Source organism: Prionailurus viverrinus, chromosome A3 (assembly GCF_022837055.1).
Source record: "Prionailurus viverrinus isolate Anna chromosome A3, UM_Priviv_1.0, whole genome shotgun sequence".
NCBI classification, from domain to species: domain Eukaryota; kingdom Metazoa; phylum Chordata; class Mammalia; order Carnivora; family Felidae; genus Prionailurus; species Prionailurus viverrinus.
The window spans coordinates 23527525-23546911 of record NC_062563.1 but is presented as its reverse complement, the minus strand read 5'-3'; the positions used below and the strand labels follow the sequence as shown (position 1 = coordinate 23546911).

The following is a 19387-nucleotide window of genomic DNA, read 5'->3' as shown; positions in this document are numbered from 1 at the left end:
TTCCCCACTCTTAACTTTGTACATTAATAATACAGAAATGTAAGGTACATTTGTTACAATTTATGAACCAATATTGGTATATTATTATTGACTAAAGTCCATACTTTATTCATACTTCCTTATTTTTCCCCTAATGTCCTTTTTCTGTTCCAAGAACTCATCCTGGATACAACATTGCATTTAGTAGTCCTGTCTCCTTAGGCTGCTTTTGGCTGTGTCAGTTTCTAGATTTTACTTGTTTTTGATGACCTTTTATTTATATCAGTGTGGACTCCTACTTCTTTTACACTTTGTGTTGTAATCCAATACTGCTTTATTTTGTTGCTCTTGTTGTATTGGGAGCTCTTTCAGTTGGCTCTTGTGTCCTTTTTTTGTTTTTTTTTTTAAGATTTTATTTTGAAGTAATCTCTGTACTTAATGTGGAGCTTGAATTTTACAACCCTGAGATCAAGAGTGGCATGCTCTATGGACTGAGCCATCCTGGTGCCCCTCTTGTATTCTTTGGACATACTCCAATGATCGCTGTGTGTGTGTGTGTGTGTGTGTGTGTGTGTGTGTGTGTGTGTGTAACACTTCCTTATTTCTGTCACTACAAAATATTCTGGGCTCATCTTGTATATTTCCTGTCTCAATCCTAGAATCAGCTAAGACCTCTGGTACCTTTTATTGGAAAATGGTATTAGATACAGAGATTTGGGTGCTAGGTATGCTCATTGCTACTGAGGAATTGTTGGTTCTAGTCTCTGGATTATTATTATTCTTAGAGTAAGAGACAATATCTGTATTTTTTTATTTTTGAGAGAGCTCAAGTAGGGGAGAGGGGCGGGGGGGGGTGAGAGAGAGAGAGAGAGAGAGAGAGAGAGAGAATGAGGATCTTAAGCAGGTTCCATGCTCAGTGTGGAACCCTGTATAGGGCTCGATCCCACAACCGTGAGATCAAGACTTGAGCTGAGATCGAGTTGGATGCTTAACTCACTGGGCCACCCAGATGCCCGCTCCCTTTTTTAAACAGTCAAGTTCAAACAGTTTTAAACAAGTTTTAAACAGCTCAACAAGCTAGAATGTCTAGAATCCCCTTGGAGTTTCCCTGGCTCTTTTCTTCACTCCATCATCTACTCCATCAGCTAATCCTGTCAGATTCACCTGCAGAATCTGTCCTGACTTTTACACTGGCTGCCACCTCCACCCTCATGCTCTGGCCTCAAGCTTCCATCATGGATCTTCTAGACCTTGGCACTAGCCACCTAACAGGTCTCCTGCATCCTTCTGTACTGAGCTTCCTCCTGAGGCTCTTTTCCACTCAGCAGCCAGTGGTAGGCCCTGGATTTTTATTTTTTAATTTTTTTTCTTTCCCACTCCCTCCTTTTATTTTTACTTCTATTTTTTTCTTCCCTTCAACCCTGAATTTCTATTTATTTTTATTTTTTATTTTTTTTGAGAGAGAGAGCATGAGTGAGCTAGGCACAGAGAGAGAGGGAGAAAGAGAGAGAATCCCACAAGGGGCAGAGAGAGAGAGAGGGAGAGAGAGAGAGATAGAGAGAGAGAATGAGAATCCTGAAGTGGGGCTTGAGCTCACCCAGTGTGGGGCTTGCAGTCACAAACTGTGAGACCATGACCTAAGCCAAAGTCGGATGCTTAACTGACTGAGCCATCCAAGTGCCCAACTCCTGAATTAAAAAAAACAACACTTTGAAAAAAAAAACTTCTCAACGTTTATTTATTTTTGAGAGACAGAGAGAGCACAAGTGGGGGAGAGGCAGAGAGAGAGAGGGAAACACAGAATCTGAAGCAGGTTCCAGGCTCTGAGCTGTCAGCACAGCCTGATACGGGGCTTAAACCCACAAACAGTGAGATCATAACCTGTGCTGAAGTTGGATGCTTAACTGACTGAACCACCCAGGCGCCTCCAAAAAACTTTTGATACTAATTTTCATGGTCGTTTACAGTTGTAAGACTTTGATTGAATTAATAAAAGAGCAAAGATGCTACTCTTTTTAAAATTTTTTTAAAAAATTTTATTTTTTTAAGTAATCTCTGTACCCAACATGGGGCTCAAACTCACAACCCCGAAATCAAGAGTTGCACACTCCAGAGGCACCTGGGTGGCTCAAGTCGGTTAAGCGTCTGACTCTAGATTTCAGCTCAGGATTGATCTCACAGTTTGTGCGTCCGAGCCCCGTGGTTCATGGGTTCGAGCCCCGCATCGGGCTCTGCACTGTCCGCATGGAGCCTGCTTGGGATTCTCTCTCTCCCTCTCTCTCTGCCACTCCCCTGTGTTCTCTCTGTCTCAAAATAAATAAATAAACATTAAAAAAAAAAAAAGAGTTGCACACTCAACTGACTGAGCCAACTAGGCACTCCATTTAAAAAAACTTTTTATTGAGGTATAATTTATATTAGAGTGCACAGATCTTAAGTGTGTAGCTTGATGAACTTTAAACATGGATACACGTGTATAACCACCACCCAGATCAAGATACAGATATTTGGGCATCTTAGAAGACCCTTTTTCCCCACACTGAGTCATACTGCCTACCTCACATCCAAGGAGACCACCTTTGGTGGTGTTGCATTTCAAATGAGACCCATTAGCATGTTGAGTAAGTTCTCTAGCCCTAATCAGCTGCCTGGGTGGAGAATGTGGAGAATCTGATTTACCTAGGGTTAGGGTTTATCCAGGCAGGTCTGATGGAGGGGGAGAAGGGGCCAGGGAGTTGGAAGGAAGTGACATCAAAGGATAGGATTTCCAGGATGAGAGTGAAGGTGAGAGCAGGCAGAAGGAACAATGTGAGCAAAAGTATTCAGGGCTCAAGAAATATGTGTTCTCAGAATCTGGCCAGGGAACACATCAGGAGTGCTCGGAGATTGGGCGAAGAAAGGAAAATGTTAAGCAAGAGAGAGAGACATAGATTCTTCTTGGGAACAGAAAAATAGTGATGTTTATTCAGTTACCAAATATTTACTGAGTGTCACTGTATCAGGCCCTTTGCCAGTGCTGATAGAGGGGCATAGGTTGCCTGGACGCAATGACTGTTCAACTGTTGCTGGTGAGGAATGATTCGGATGGAGAGGGCAGATGAATTCAAGACACTTCCGGAGTTAGAAGTGTCAGATGTTGATTAATGGAAGTGATGAAGAAGTAGGGAAAGAGTTAAGGCATCCAAAACAGTACAGTTTTTCTGCAGCTTAATAGTCAGCCTTTTGTTTTTCACTAAATACAACTTCCATTTCCATCCTCTCTCCAGCAAAGGCTGGGGATGGCTTAGAATGTTACTTTTGTGCATAGAACTCTTTTGCTTCTGGTGTTGTGCACGGAGCCAAGAATAAAGGCACACTCTGATTCTTGAAGTAAATGCGTGCTGTATATTTGCAGAAAGGGTGATTATTTATTTATTTTTAAATGCTTATTTAGTTTTGGGAGAAAGTGCACATGCATGCCAGTGGGGGAGGGGCAGGGAGGGAGGGGGAGAGAGCATATGAAGTGGGCTCTGTGCTGACAGTAGGGAGCCCTATGGGAGGCTTGAACTCACAAACCATGAGATCATGACCTGAGCCAAAGTTGGATGCTTAATTAATTGAGCCATCTAAAGCACTCAGAAAGCTGTTTATATATATAGTAAGAATCTGGAAGCAGCCTGAATGCCGAACCCCTGCAGGAAAGTTTAGGCAAATTTTGAGCTAACCATCAGGTAGATTATTGGATGGCCAAGACAAAAGACATTTTTATGGACCTGTGTCACTGCAAGGATATTTACATGTGAAGTCAAATTAAGAGAAGTCCTCACTGACTTAGTCGGAAGATCTGGATACTGATCTTGGTTACACCTCTTCCTAGTCCCTCTTTTGTTTTCCTTTTTTTAAAAGTTTACTTACTTATTTTGAAAGAGAGGGAGAGAGTGAGCGAGCAGGGGAGGAGAAGAGAGAGGGAGAGACAGAATTCCAAGCAGGCTCTGCACTGTCAGCACAGACCAACTCGGGGCTTGAACTCACAAACTGTGACATCATGACCTGAGCTGAGATCAAGAGGGGGATGCTGGGGTGCCTGGGTGGCTCCGGTGGTTAAACATCTGACCTCAGCTCAGGTCATGATCTCTCAGTTTGTGAGTTGAAGCGTCATGTTGGGCTCTGTGCTGACAGCTCAAAGCCTGGAGCCTGCCTTGGATTCTGTGTTTCCCTCTCTCTCTGCCCCTCCCCCATTCATGCTCGCTCTCTCTCTCTCAAAAATAAATAAACATTTATTGGCTTAACCAACTAAGCCACCCAGGCGCCCCTCCTAGTCACTGTTTTGAGTCTTAATTTACACATATGTAAAATGCGTGCAATGATAATGACAACTGCTTAAGTGCTCATGAAATTGTGGTAAAGATCCAGTGAGATACCTTATGTAATAGCAGTTATAACCCCCACAGTAAGTGACACACATCTGTTATTAATAGCCATGTTAGTGAGTGCTGACCAGTTAGAGTGGGAACTCAGAGGGAAATTTTTATCCTTTCTGGTCCTCTCCCCTACCCCCACACCCTGTAATCTTTCTTCAGTTTGTATTTCTGGTGTGTGTGTGGGGGGACCAAATAGATTCCTGCCAAGCACTGTCTAGCTGCTCTAATTTAAGCATGTGCACAGTGTGTAGGGTTGGGCAGCTTATTTCACTCATAGGACTGAGCAGCAGGCCTTCCGGGATTTGAAGTCATTTACTGTGGACAAACCAAATATTGTCTCCCTGTGTTAGATCTGCACTGTTCTCTGCCTTTCTGGACATGTACATGGCATTATTCTCTCTCATTTGGTGTGAGCTTCACTCTCCCAGAGTCCTCTCCTTACCTTGGTGGAGCTCTAGGGTAGGTTGACTTATCTGTTAGCTTAGAGCAGTGTTTCTCAAACTCAAAAATAGGACTGGTGCCTCTGACCTGTATACTATTTATGGATCCCACTTTTGGTAGCATTGGAGCAAAATGCTACTACGTTAGCTCTGATAAAGATGGTCTAGATTATGGAAAAGCACAGCAAAACATTCTTCATGGAGACTTTTTGTGGACCACTAACTCTGTTCACCAGCACCCTGTGGTCTATGGGCTGCTATTGGGAAACAGTCACTTACGGCCCAGCTGCCCGTCCTTTCAAGAGCTATGGAATCCATATGGTTCCTGTGCAGCTCTCTGCATAGTTTTCTGTTTCCTTTGTCACTTTCAGTTTTCTGCACTACTTTGTCCTCTTTTGTGCTTCCATTCCTCTGTACCTATGCTGATTTACTCATACTATACCCAGAAATACTCGCTAGCCTCACTGCCTCCTTGATCACCTGGAAAATGCCTCTTCATCTTTCAGAATTGAAATCGAGTGTCTCCTCTTCACTAGCATTGTATTGACCTGTCTCCTTCTTCCTTGGCCTCTTAATTTCCCTCTGGTCCTAGAACTGGTCTTTTGCTCCTCTGCACCATGCTTAACCTTAAGTAGTCTTCTGTTGTTGCACTTCATTATAATTACTTCGGCGTATAGACAGGTTTATTCCCCTGAGGATACTGTAGTGACTACGAAACAGATACTTTATGGTTTTCTGTAGTCTCTTAGGGAATTAGACCATAAACATAAGCAAGTAAATGGAGAAACACATGAAATAATTATACATTGGGGTAAATGCTATGAAGGAAGCAAATGGGAAACTGACATAGACTGGAAGGAGATGGGAGCTACTTGAGATATGGTAGTTAGGGATTCCAATGCTGTAGGAATGTTAGGCTGTTGCCTAGGAAGAGTAGGCAGGGAGAAATGTTTCAAGTAAAAGGAGCACACTGGTTATGGGAAGGTATGTGGTATGTCTGAGGAAATGAAAGGCCCAGTGTGTTTTATAACATAGAGTCTGTCTTCCTCTGCCAGCTGGTATGATCACACATCTTCATATATTTGACACTGTATTTCCAAACCCTGGCATACTTCCTGGCCCAGAGTAGGTATTCAGAAAATGTCTGTTTAACTGATGAATTTCCGTCCCTCCCTCCCCTTTTTTTTTGGTCAATTTTCCTTGTCCCTTTATATTTGTTTGGCTACACTGGTGTTCTGTGGCTTGGTTGACTTACTGAATAGTTATGTCCCTTGCCTAAAATAAGGTCACCATAGTAACCTAATTTACTATGAAACTTATGTTATCTGTCTTTTCTAAGTTGAATTCTAGATAAGTATGCGTTTTCAGTATTTGTTTGGCTTTGGTAGAGAGCTATTTTGTAACTAATTTTGTCATGGTGATCATAGCACTTGTGCATAAATCCCCTCCAATTTGACAGTTGTTATGCTGGGGTCTGTTTGTCTTTTTGACATTTGCAACATGGATATCATTGGTTTATTTTGATGATTCACCTTGCTTTGTGTATATATTCCTTTTTTAAAAAATGTTTATTAATTTTTGAGAGAGAGACAGAGTCAGAGAGAGACAGAGAGAGAGAGAGAGAGAGCAGGGGAAGGGAGACACAGAATCCAAAGCAGGCTCCAGGCGGAGCTGTCAACAGAGCCCCATGCAGGGCTCAAACCCACGGACTGGAAGATCATGACCTGTGCAGAAGTCGGATGTCCAACTGACTGAGTCACCCAGGTGCCCCTGTGTGTATATTCCTATTGCTGTTTTGTGGCTCTAGGTATTCATGTCAAATCTTTTTAAAAAGTACATTTGGGGGCACCTGGCTGGCTCAGTTGGTGGAGCATGTGACTTTTGATCTTGGGGCTGTGAGTTCGAGCCCTGTGTTGAGTGTGGATTGTTTAAAAATAAAATATTTTTAAAAAGTACATTTGATGAACATTTATTGAATGCATAGCATTGGGTGTAGATTACATAAAAATAAAAAATCCTTACAAAAAAAGAAGGGTCCACTCAGGTGCTTTAGAAGAGGGGTAGGGGAGAGCATGTAGAAACTCAGTCTCCAGCTCAAGTATGGTATAAGAAATACTGTCTGGTTCTGGTTATAGGGTATAGGTATAGGTAGGCCAGATAATTCTAGGCTTATTACTACTTTACTCTTTTCCTTCCAGAGATCAAGAATATTCTTGGTCTCTTTGTAGGGAGGCAGAGGAGCCCACCACACCTCTTTTTGGGCCCTTGGCACTATAGAAGCCCTAATGCTTGGTCATCTATTTTGTATCTCCACAACCTAGCTGTTTGTCTCAGAATACAAATTTAGGAATGTATGTTGAATAATGGAATTGATAGGGCATAATTTCTGCCTTATAAAGTGCTTAGCATCTAGTGTTCGTATTTGCCATTTAAAAATCCTGTTTGTGGGGCGCCTGAGTGTCTCAGTCAGTTAAGCGTCCAACTTCGGCTCAGGTCATGGTCTCATGGTTCGTGAGTTCGAGCCCCACGTCGGGCTCTGGGCTGATAGCTCAGAGCCTGGAGCCCGCTTCAGATTCTGTGTTTGCCCCTCTGCTGCTTGCACTCTGTCTCTTGCATTGTCTCAAAAGTAAATAAACATTAAAAAAAAAATTAAAAATCCTGTTTGTGACTTGAGTCTGAAATGTTTTTATTGAGTCTTCTGAGCCTTTTCTTTAAAGGAAAACTATTGTGGGGCGCCTGGGTGGCTCAGTCGGTTAAGCGTCCGACTTCGGCTCAGGTCACGATCTCGCAGTATGTGAGTTCGAGCCCTGCGTCGGGCTCTGTGCTGACTGCTCAGAGCCTGGATCCTGTTTCAGATTCTGTGTCTCCCTCTCTCTGACCCTCCCCCGTTCATGCTCTGTCCCTCTCTGTCTCAAAAATAAATAAACGTTAAAAAAAAAAATTTAAAGGAAAACTATTGAACAATTATATCCGATGATCATTTCAAACTCTCTTACTTAGGCAAAATTAACTCAAGAAGAGGTAGAAAGCATGACCAGATTAATAACCATAGAAGTGATGGAAAAGGTCGATAAAGAATTGTCTTGTGAAAAAGTCTCAGACTAGGCAGTTTCATAGAAAATGAAATCAAGCTTTCAAGTCCTTTCTTTGAGCTTAGCATAGCCTAATCCTGAAATTGGGCAGGAAGGACATAATACAAGGAAACTTGGACAAGTCCTACTTATAAAAGAGACACAAAACTTGTCAGTAAAATACTAGAACTCCCAATAGACACTTATAAATGAATGGCACACACAACCAAATATGATTTATTATATAGGGTAATGATAACTTAAACTTAGGAAATCTGTTATTTCATTTTATTCATAGAGTAAAAGAGAAAAGTTGTACAATCATCTTGACAAAGACTGAGAAGTCTCAAAATTTATTCTTTTTTAAAAAATTTATTTTTTAAATTTACATCCAAGTTAGTGAGCATATAGTGCAACAGTGATTTCAGGAGTAGATTCCTTAATGCCCCTTACGCATTTAGCCCACCTCCTTCCCACAACCCCTCCAGTAACCTTCTGTTCTCCATATTTAAGAGTCTCTTATGTTTTGTCCCCCTCCCTGTTTTTATATTATTTTTGCTTCACTTCTCTTATGTTCATCTGTTTTGTATCTTAAAGTCCTCTTATGAGTGAAGTCATATGATATTTGTCTTCCTCTGACTAATTTCTCTTAGCGTAATACTCTAGTTTCATCAATGCAGTTGCAAATGGCAAGATTTCATTCTTTTTGATTGCCGAGTAATACTGCGTTTTGTGTGTGTGTGTGTGTGTGTGTGTGTGTGTGTGTGTGTGTACACATACATACATACCACATCTTCTTTATCCATTCATCCATTGATGGACATTTGGTCAAAATTTATTCTTTTTTTTTTTTTTTTAAATTTTTTTTTTCAACGTTTATTTATTTCTGGGACAGAGAGAGACAGAGCATGAACGGGGGAGGGGCAGAGAAAGAGGGAGACACAGAATCGGAAACAGGCTCCAGGCTCTGAGCCATCAGCCCAGAGCCTGACGCGGGGCTCGAACTCACGGACCGCGAGATCGTGACCTGGCTGAAGTCGGACGCTTAACCGACTGTGCCACCCAGGCGCCCCTGGTCAAAATTTATTCTTGAATCCTTGGTAAGTAAGTATGAGGAAAACTTCACATTAAAGGCATTAATTAGAAAACTCTACAGACTTCACACTTAATGATGAAACATTGGAGATATTTTCATTAAAAGAGAAGGATGCCAACTATCTGCTAATTTTCAACATCATCTTAGAAGCACTAATCAGTGTCATAATGCAAGAAAAATAAATGGTAGTATCAGTATTATACTGATATACAAATTATTATAATCATAATTTGGATAGGATATGGTAGTCTACCTGTGAAATGCAAGGCAATTAATTGATAATCCATTAGCGAGAGTTTGAGTAGGTTCAGAAATCAAAACAGAATAAGAAAGTATACAGTGAGAGTGCTGCTTCTACTTTTTCATCCTATACCTGCTCTGTTCTCTATAGGTAACCAGTTTATTAGTTTCTGTTCATCCTACCAGTGTTTCTTTATTTAAATACACAACGTAACACAGAAAGTATTATAAGATATGCACTATTCAGTAGCTTGCCTTTTTTTTTTTTTTTTAATTTGATTTTGAGAGCCAGAGAGTGCATGTGCATTTGAGCAGGAGAGGGACAGATAGAGGGGAAGAGAGAGAATCCCAAGCAGGCTCTGTGCTGCCATCAGCATGCAGTGTGCCATCAGCATGCAGGCTCTGTGGGGCTAGATCCCATGAGCCATGAAATCACGACCTGGGCTGAAATCAAGAGTTGGAGGCTTAACCGATTGAGCCACCCAGGTCCCCCTGTAGCTTGCCTTTTTTAACGTTAATACGTCTTGGAAATCTTTCTGTATCAATTCATAGGGTATGTTTTCTCACTTTCTGTCTTTTCTTTTATAGCTGCATCATATTCTATTTTGTGGATGTGCCAAGCAGCATACATATAAATCCAATAACCACAAAGCTGTTGGTTGATAATCTGCCCATTAAATACTCAAAACTTTTAATTTAAAGGTATTTATTTTTATATGCACAAGTATTATGTAACTAAATCTTTGTAAAAATTCAAACTACCAGCAAAGTCTCTTGACCATTTCTAATACCTGTTCGACCTTCCCTAGAGCTAACTTTTGTTATCAGTTTAGTGTTCAATATCTGTTCCTTTCTGGCTAATATTTCCATTAGAAATGTGACTCCCAGCTGCAGTGTTACTTTGTAAACTAGAGTCTCATCAGTGACTGTTAGTTACATGTTGAAGCAGGAAATTCTTGCTCCTCTTTCCTGTCTATACATAGTCTGTTCACAACTTCTCTTTTGTTAACCTTGTCACATCTTCTCTAGCTCCCCCTGTGGTTATCCAGATATTTAGGTTGCACTAGTACAATTACTGTTTTGTAGGTAAAAAGTAGTTGATTATCAGTAATTTCATGTAGTTTCACTTAATAGTGTTAAAACTTAATTGGTTCATGTGTCTGAATCTCCTCAAGGACAGGAGCCAAAACACTTAACGTCTTATAATTCCTTTCAACACCTGGAATTGACTGGGCGGGTCAAAGTCACTTAATAAAGTTCTGTTGACTGATGAAGCTGAGCTGTTTCCAAGGCAACCAGCAATTTTGATCCACCAAGTCTTCGCTGTTCTTTGAAATGCAGTTGGGTTTCCCCATTCTCAGTGAGTGCCTCTCATCCTTGTCACACTTTAGAAAAGTAGGGGAAACTGCCTTCTCCTTAGGAAACCTTGTTGACCCCGTTGTTACTATTGATCCTCTTGGTGAGGTTTATGTAGTTTATGTACTGCAGACAGTAGGATGCCTGTGCCCTGTAAAGTTTTTTGAGCAAGGAAGGGCTTTAGAGTAGCCAAGGGCCTAGAAGACCTTCTTCAGGCTCCCGAGCATGTGCATTGGAGTTGCTAGCCTAGGAATTTGGAGTTAATCTGTGGATCTGGACTTACCAGACTTTTAGAAGGTACTGACCAAATTCAAAATAATTTGGGACTTGTCCTGAGGTTGCACTTTTTATTTTGCCAAATAAGGATATTTAAAATAAGTATCTAGTTATATACTCTTTATAGTTGGTACATGCTCATGGTACAACATTCAAAACATACAAAAAGATATATATTGAATAAAATAAGTCTCATACTTCCTCTCCAGTTCCTTAACTATCCAGTTCCCTTCCCAAGAGGCAAACCGGGTTGCTTGATCATCCTTCCAGAGATAGCCCACGCATTTAAAAACAGGTATGAATGTATTGGCTCTCTCTCCTCTCCCAAATAAATGGTAGTGCATTCAGTACACTTTGCACCTTTAGTTGTTGGGTTTTTTCCCCACTTTTCTTAGAGATCTCTTAAAATCAGTACATAGAAGGCTGACATACTCTTTTTAATGGCTACATAATATTACTAAGAGACCAACAGTTACCACTGTTTTAATTTAAAAAGTATATTTACACACCAAAAATTTAGAAAGAATGTGATTTTAGTATAAAGAAAAGTTCTGCAAATTAAATAAATTTAGTTCTGTGAGGAATTAATTCCATGCATTGGTCCAAAGCCTTGTGTTTGAAAACTACTGCTAGATATAGTAAACCATTAAAGCAAGAGCTTTTGAATAGGAGTGCGTTAGGCCAGCTTGTGTTATTTTAGGGAGGCTCGCTAGTCTCTGGTAGGCTGTACAGATGAGAGGGCAAAAGGAATATGATTGAGATGTCCATGTCCTTCTCTCTGCTTTATGGAGAGGAATAGATTTAGGGAATGCTTTTGTTTTTTACAGTTGTATCACACAGTTCATCACATTGTATAGTTAGCTAGTCTGCTGTCAAGATATCTTCTGTTTGTAGTAGCTGTATGTCAGTTGTATCAGAGTAGGGAGACTAGGTTCAGGGCTGTTTATTCTGTTAACATTTTTTGGGGAATTGATGTATGTTTAGTACCATTCAGAATTTTATCAGTCCTGTGTGAAAAATACCCACAAGAAGTGATGGGAGCCTGAACTTGGAGAGTGACTGAAATTGGAATGGGTAGCTGGAGTCTGGAGCTTTGGGACTGAAGAATTGACAGGACACTTGACCTTTGGGAAGACTAGGGAGAGCAGAATTCATTTGCTGAACATTTATTGAATGCCCAGTGTCTGCAACCTACTGTGATAGGTTAACGGCAAACAAACTGCCTTAGAGGTTACTGGTGTAGGATTGAAGAGGACATAGTATTCAGACAGAAGGAAGCAGGCCTGTTTTATTTAGGTAGCACATGTTTGTTAGGATAGCGGGGTACTAGGTGCTGGATATAAGGCAGGCAGGTAGAATCTAAACTTTCTCAATCTAGAATAGCAATCTGATTAATACAAGTGTATTTAAGGAACAATATTATTTATTTTTAACCATTTATTTTTGGAATGAGCAGTATAATAATATGGTTGAAAAATAAAAAAAAATATTAAAAGGCATGCTACAAAAATTCTCTCTCCCACTTTTGCCCCTCCCCTCCCCCAATACTCAGTTCGCCTGTTGTGTCAGTTAGGTTTCAGTGCTGGAAACAAAACCACTTTGGGTACTTTAACCACAAAAGGATTTAACACAAGAAATTGGGTACTTAGAAAATTGTTGGAAGGGTTGGAGGAGTGGGACTCAAGGTTGCTGCCCTTAAGTATCAATTTGAAGGACCCACCCCGGAGCTGTGTTCTGGAGGTCAGGAAGTTACTGCTGCCATTGGCCCACTGCCACCACCACCCTCAACACTGCTGCTTGATACTTAAGAAGCTGGTAACTAGACATTAGATCCTTGCTTATGCAGACCAGTACATCAGTATCACCAGATTGTTTAAAGCTCTTAGGCCCTAACTTCATCTGCTGAATCAAAATCTACATTTCAACAGGATCCTCTGATGATTTGCATTCCATGAAAGTTTGAGAGTTCCTTCACTGGAGCCCTGGGGTTTGGCCACTACAGTTGCCTCTAAACCCATAGGTCTCCATGACCTTGACTGCCAATTGTTGGGGAGTCAGGGAAATGCAGTTGGTTTTTCCAACTCTCAGTCTAGAAGAAATGGAGATTGAAAGAGCCCATCTTTTGAAGTGACCGTACTTCTTTATGTAACCATTGTTAGTTTCTTATGTAAGATATTTTTATGCATAGTTAAACATATATGAATATACTTTTTCATCTTAAAGAAAATAAACAGTTGTTTACTATACACAATGTCCTGCACCTTGTTCTTTTCATTTAATAGTTCATCTTGAGAGAGCTTTCCATATCATAACATAGAATTTTTTTTTTAACAGCTGCATGGTATGCTACTATATGGATTACAAAATTCTTAAATTGAAGCTATCTAATACAATCTGGGTTGCATGGTCATTCTAATTTATTGGCATATGTAAAGTGTAATCAAGTTAAATGTTTGCTTCCTGCCTCCTTTGTGTTTTGGTCTTGTGTGTATGTCATCTTGTTTAACTTGCCTTATTATTTTTTTAAAAAAAAATTTTTTTTTTCAACGTTTTTATTTATTTTTGGGACAGAGAGAGACAGAGCATGAATGGGGGAGGGGCAGAGAGAGAGGGAGACACAGAATCGGAAACAGGCTCCAGGCTCCGAGCCATCAGCCCAGAGCCTGACGCGGGGCTCGAACTCCCGGACCGCGAGATCGTGACCTGGCTGAAGTCGGACGCTTAACCGACTGCACCACCCAGGCGCCCCATAACTTGCCTTATAACCCACTGTGCTGGGTATCCTTCCTCCACTCTACATGACAGAACTCAGGTCTGAAAGGTCAGGTTAATAGTTCATAAACTAAGGAATATCCAGATTGGGATTTGAACCCCAAGTCTGTTAGCCTCCATAATTTGTGATTTAACACAATTGCACGAGCCTTTACATGGTAGGCTTTGGTAATCTAGTCCTTTGGGAAGAGGTTTGGAAGAGTACTGTTTTGGATATTTTGGGTGGGTATTAAAGGCATTTAACTTTTTTTTCTGACTCAGGTATCCAGCTCACATAGAAGACATTGACTACGAAGAAGGAAAAGTACTCATCCATTTCAAGCGTTGGAACCATCGTTATGATGAGTGGTTCTGCTGGGACAGTCCTTATTTACGCCCTTTAGAGAAAATACAGCTGAGGAAAGAGGGCTTACATGAAGAAGAAGGATCTTCTGTGAGTATCAGATCTGTAATGAGCTGGGTCAGCCATTGGGTATTTTATGTTCCAGCCTTTGATGTTCAGTGTGAAAGTCAGTAGCAGCTGGGGACCAATCCTTATTTAGGTCTGTAGTTACAACTCTGAGATCTCCATGGCACCTGGGGTTCTTGAAGAATCCTAGTTGTCAGTTGTCTCCATGATGTGATTGATGTGACAGGTCATTGAGAGAAACATTGAGGATGCATGGGGACCTTATCTCTTTCTTTTACACCACTGTATCCCTTTAGATTGATTATTTATTTATTTATAAATATCTCTAAATTTTTTTTAATGTTTATTTATTTTTGAGAGAGAGAGAGAGGGAGGGAGACACAGAATCCAAATCAGGCTCCAGACTCTGAGCTGTCAGCACAGAGCCCAGTGCGCGGCTTGACCTCATGGACTGTGAGATCATGACCTGAGCTAAAGTTGGATGCTTAACTGACTGAGTCACCCAGGTGCCCTTATAAATATCTTTTATTTTTTATTTATTTTTTAAAATTATTATTATATTTTAATGTTTATTCATTTTTGAGAGAGAGAGTGAGAGAGCGCGCGTGCACCCCCCCCCCCCCCCACATGTGCAAGTCGGGGAGGGGCAGAGAGAGAGGGAGACACAGAATCTGAAGCAGGCTCCAGGTTCTGAGCTATCAGCACAGAGCTCGACACAGGGCTCCAACCCACAAACTGCGAGATTATGACCTCAGTTGAAGTTGGACGCTTAACCGACTGAGCCACCCAGGTGCCCCATAAATATCCTTTTTTAAATGTTTGTTTATTTCTAAGAGAGGTGTGAGCAGGAGAGAGGCAGAGAGGAAAGGAGAGAATCCCAAGCGGCTCTGTGCTATCAGTGTGGAGCCCAGTGGGGGGCTCAGTCTCATGAAATGGAGATCATAACCTGAGCTGAAATCAAGAGTCAGACGCTTAGCCAACTGAGCCACCCAGGCGCCCCCCATTTTAGATCATTTATTAAACTGGTTTGTTGTATGACCATTTATTAAGCAATCATTCCCTGTGGAGCCTCATTTCAAGGTCTTTTAAAGGTCTTAAACACTTGGAATTGGACTATATTCCTTTTTCCTATTATCACTATACCTGGAGCTTTTACTGATTTCAGAATGAAGGATGAAGTATTAGTTTTGAGGTTTTAATTTTTTAAATATTTATAAGAATTTTTTAAAGATTTTATTTTAGTTTTTTAAGTAATCCCTCTACCCAATATGGGGCTTGAACTCACAACCCTGAGATCAGGAGTCACATGTTCCACCGACTAAGCCAGCCAGGCGCCCCAAGTTTTGAGTTTTTTAAACAAGCATTGAGACATCTGTAGAACTCATGCTGCCTTTGGATCTGCCTCAGCCCTGGATTCTGTTTTTCATTTTAGCCCTGGCCAGGAAACTTGAACTCTTGTTTTCTGTGTGTGTTGTTCTACCACTCCTCTCCCTTCCTCCCTGCCCCTGCCATTTATTGTTTTATGTTGTTCAGTTTGATTGCTCGATATTCATTCTATAAACTGTATTAATGCAAACTGTTTGCTGGAAAAACAGTATGAAATATTAAAGTTGAATGGGTGCTTCCTTTGGCAAAAGATCCTTTAAAAGTGTGGTTGGCATGAATGCTGCTTCCCTAAAGATGAGGTAGCTTCCCTCCTTCTAACTTGTATACTGGGTGTGTTTTTAGTGGTCCTGGGCTCAGGGACAGAGCAGGGACTATCATCAGTGCTGTGCTATGCTTGCCCAGACCTCCTAGGATAGGAAAAGTCTTGTGTCTAGCCCTTTTGTTTTGACTCCCAGTGCCTTGTCTCAGTAGCCATCTCCCCTTCCCACTATTGTCAATCCAGCTTCTCTTATGAAATCTGGTACTGTGTGTGTCCTATGAAATTGGATTGGTAACAGGTTTTTGTTTTTGTTTTTTTTTTTTGTCTTTTTTAATGTTTTGTAGGAATTTCAAATAAACGAGCAGGTCCTTGCTTGCTGGTCTGATTGTCGTTTTTACCCAGCCAAAGTCACTGCTGTTAACAAGGATGGTAAGGCATTTGAGTTGTAATTATTTTTACTCATGAAGTAGGGGGGAGTTTGTAATATTAGAGTCTGATAGTATATTTTGAGTATGTATTTATTGCCTAGGAATCCTCTCTCTTCAAGTTAACCACTATCTCAGGAATTAGGAAGAAATTATAAATGGAGACAAATCGGGGTTAAAAAGAGGAATTTGATTCTTTGCCTCCTAAATTCTAGTAATTGTTTTCTAAAACAATTATGGTTCTAAAAAAACAGTAAAATAATTATGGGTCATCCGTCCCTCTGCTGGTAAGTGTGCAGGTTCTTGTCTGGGAGTTCCTAAGAGATGAAAAATAAGCTTTAATATGCCTTTTACTTATTTGTAAATAGCCTAGAAATGAAGTGAACATTAATAAACATTTCTTAAAAATATGCTTTGTGAGGGGCACCTGGCTGGCTCAGTCAGTAGAGCATGCGACTCTTCAACTCAGTCATGAGTTCAAGCTCCACATTGGGCATGGAGCCTACTTAAAAAAAAATGCTTTGTGGATGCAAGGTGATTGAAGGTGGTCTGTAGTATCAAAGTTGCTAGTTGAAACTGGGGCCCTGGGATTTAGAGCACCGAGTTGGGATGCCTTTGCCAAGTTTATAACCCGTGAGGAGTCAAGACTGGGAACATGACCCAGAGAGGCTGTTTTTGCTAGTACAAAGGCAGGAGGATGGTTAAGAAAATAATATGTATGGTCAGCATCCTGACACTGAGAGAACAGACTCTGGATCTGAGTGATACATTTTTTTTGTAGTATTTTCTATCAGGTTGTTTGTGGTATGTCCATGACCTCTTAGTACCGCTGTTTGTGGTGGCTATATGGCCAGATTGACTTTTTATTCAGTGAAGTTTTTCAGGTATTCATTCAGCACTCTTGTTAAATGCTGGACCTGGGGCTGATCAAGTTTTGTTTGAGAATGGGTTGAAATGGTAAAAAAACCGAACATATATTTGCATGTAGCAGAAATTTCTGTTTCTCTTCTGCTCTATTCACTCCCTCCCCCCGCTGCCCCCCCCCCCCCCGTCCCCCAGCTGTTAGGCCAGTGTGGGTTAATTCAATTCTGCTACCAGATGTAGGTTATCCTGAAAGCACAGTCCTCTTGCCTCAGGCTTCCAAAACAAGGTTGTATCTTTTAAGATGTCTGAGCAGTTACTGACTACTCCAGTTCATGGTTGATTCAGCCTTTTTGAATAGTCCTTGTTTCCCTGAATTTCTTTCTTTCTTTTTTTAATGTTTGTTTATTTTTGGGAGAGAGAGAGAGAGGGAGATAGAGGGAGAGAGAGAGAGAGAGAGAGCACAGGCAGGGGAGGAGCAGAGAGAGAGAGGGAGACAGAATCTGAAGCAGGCTGCAGATGGCGAGGTCATGACCTGAGCCCAAAGTCTGATGCTTAACCAACTGAGCCACCCAGGCACCCGTTCCCTAAATTTCTTTTTTTTCTATAATTTATTCATTTAAAAAAAATTTTTTTTATTTAAAAAAAAAATTTAAAAAAAAAATTTTTTTTTTCAACGTTTATTTATTTTTGGGACAGAGAGACAGAGCATGAACGGGGGAGGGGCAGAGAGAGAGGGAGACACAGAATCAGAAACAGGCTCCAGGCTCTGAGCCATCAGCCCAGAGCCCGACGCGGGGCTCGAACTCACGGGCCGCAAGATCGTGACCTGGCTGAAGTCGGACGCTTAACCGACTGTGCCACCCAGGCGCCCCCCAAATTTTTTTTTTTTAACGTTTATTTATTTTTGAGAGAGAGAGAGACAGAGCATGAACAGGGGAGGGTCAGAGAGAGGGAGACACAGAATCTGAAACAGGCTCCAGGCTCTGAGCTGTCAGCACAGAGCCCGACGCGGGGCTCGAACCCACGGACTGCGAGATCATGACCTGTGCCGAAGTCGGCCGCTCAACCGACTGAGCCACCCAGGTGCCCCATAATTTATTCATTTTTTATAATTTACATCAAAGTTAGCTCATGGTGCAACAATGATTTCAGGAGTAGATTCCTTAAGCCCCTTACCCATTTAGCCCATCACTCTCCCACAACCCCTCCGGCAACCCTCTGTTCTCTGTATTTAAGAGTCTCTTATGTTTTGTCCCCTCCCCCCACCCCGTTTTTATATTACTTTTGCTTCCCTTATGTGCATCTGTTTTATCCTAAAGTCCTCATATGAGTGAAGTCTTATGATATCTGTCTTCCTCTAATTTCGCTTAGCATAATACCCTCTAGTTTTTCTAAATTTCTTTTATAAGTTTGTGTTCAAAATAGAATCCTGTTATTATTTTTCATATGTATCACTTTAATCTAAAAACGTATTTTAAAGGAGAGCTCACATGTTATTAAACTGCTTTTTAGTAAAGAACAGTTTATTTATTTATTTATTTTTTTCAACGTTTATTTATTTTTGGGACAGAGAGAGACAGAGCATGAACGGGGGAGGGGCAGAGAGAGAGGGAGACACAGAATCGGAAACAGGCTCCAGGCTCTGAGCCATCAGCCCGGAGCCTGACGCGGGGCTCGAACTCCCGGACCGCGAGATCGTGACCTGGCTGAAGTCGGACGCTTAACCGACTGCGCCACCCAGGCGCCCCAAGGACAGTTTATTTTTTAAGTCTTATTTTCAGGATTAAAAATTTTTTCTGCTCTTACTACATTTAAATCATATGATAGAAATTAGGTGTTCCATGTGTACATAGATGTGTTCCTGAAGGTCTATTAGGTTGATTTATGCTGATCAATTGAGTGTATTCCCCCTGAATAATATCCATTGGAGGTGTGCTCCCTTGGGGAAATGGCTGTCCCTTAGATCACATAAAAGTTGTGAGTAGTAACATGGGTAACTCTGTATATAAAGGAGGTTGTAGAAAGGAAGCAACGTTTGTCTTTTGATCCAGTGATGTCCCAGAGACACATGGAGCACAGAAATGGGGCCAAGGGGGTTGGATGAGGGAGTATCAAAGGAGAAAAGGCAGATTGAAGAAGAACGGTTTGGGGAGCCCGGGAGCAGTCTCTTAGAGGGGTAGGATGGGATCTTGGTGGAAGGAGGCTGTTTGCATCTATGCAGATCCTAGAGCTGGGCATCGTGGATTTAAAAAAAGAAAAAAAGAGAAAAGACCTAGTTCAAGGCTGCATGAAGTGGGTGTTGATATAGAGCAACCAGGAGGAGGCAGTACAGGAATAGAATGGTGCAGATAAATCATGAGGGGAGCGGGGAAGGACCCCTGTCTGTAGTTACTGTTGTTTTTGTTTTTGTTTTT

General features: G+C 41.2%; 1 protein-coding gene across 9 annotated transcripts in view; it reads left to right on the top strand.

The window, feature by feature from the left end:
- Positions 1–19387, top strand: part of PHF20 (PHD finger protein 20) — a 173053-nt gene that overhangs the window by 64213 nt on the left and 89453 nt on the right. For 3 of the 9 annotated variants that reach the window (XM_047853751.1, XM_047853750.1, XM_047853753.1), the window contains exons 3-4: positions 13892–14063; positions 16029–16113. In XM_047853751.1, the coding sequence (XP_047709707.1) occupies positions 13892–14063; positions 16029–16113 (257 nt within the window). Of the gene's footprint in view, positions 1–10544; positions 10587–11067; positions 11154–13891; positions 14064–16028; positions 16114–19387 lie in introns of those variants that run through there. The other 6 variants (XM_047853756.1, XM_047853754.1, XM_047853757.1 and 3 more) reach the window with 6 other exon arrangements.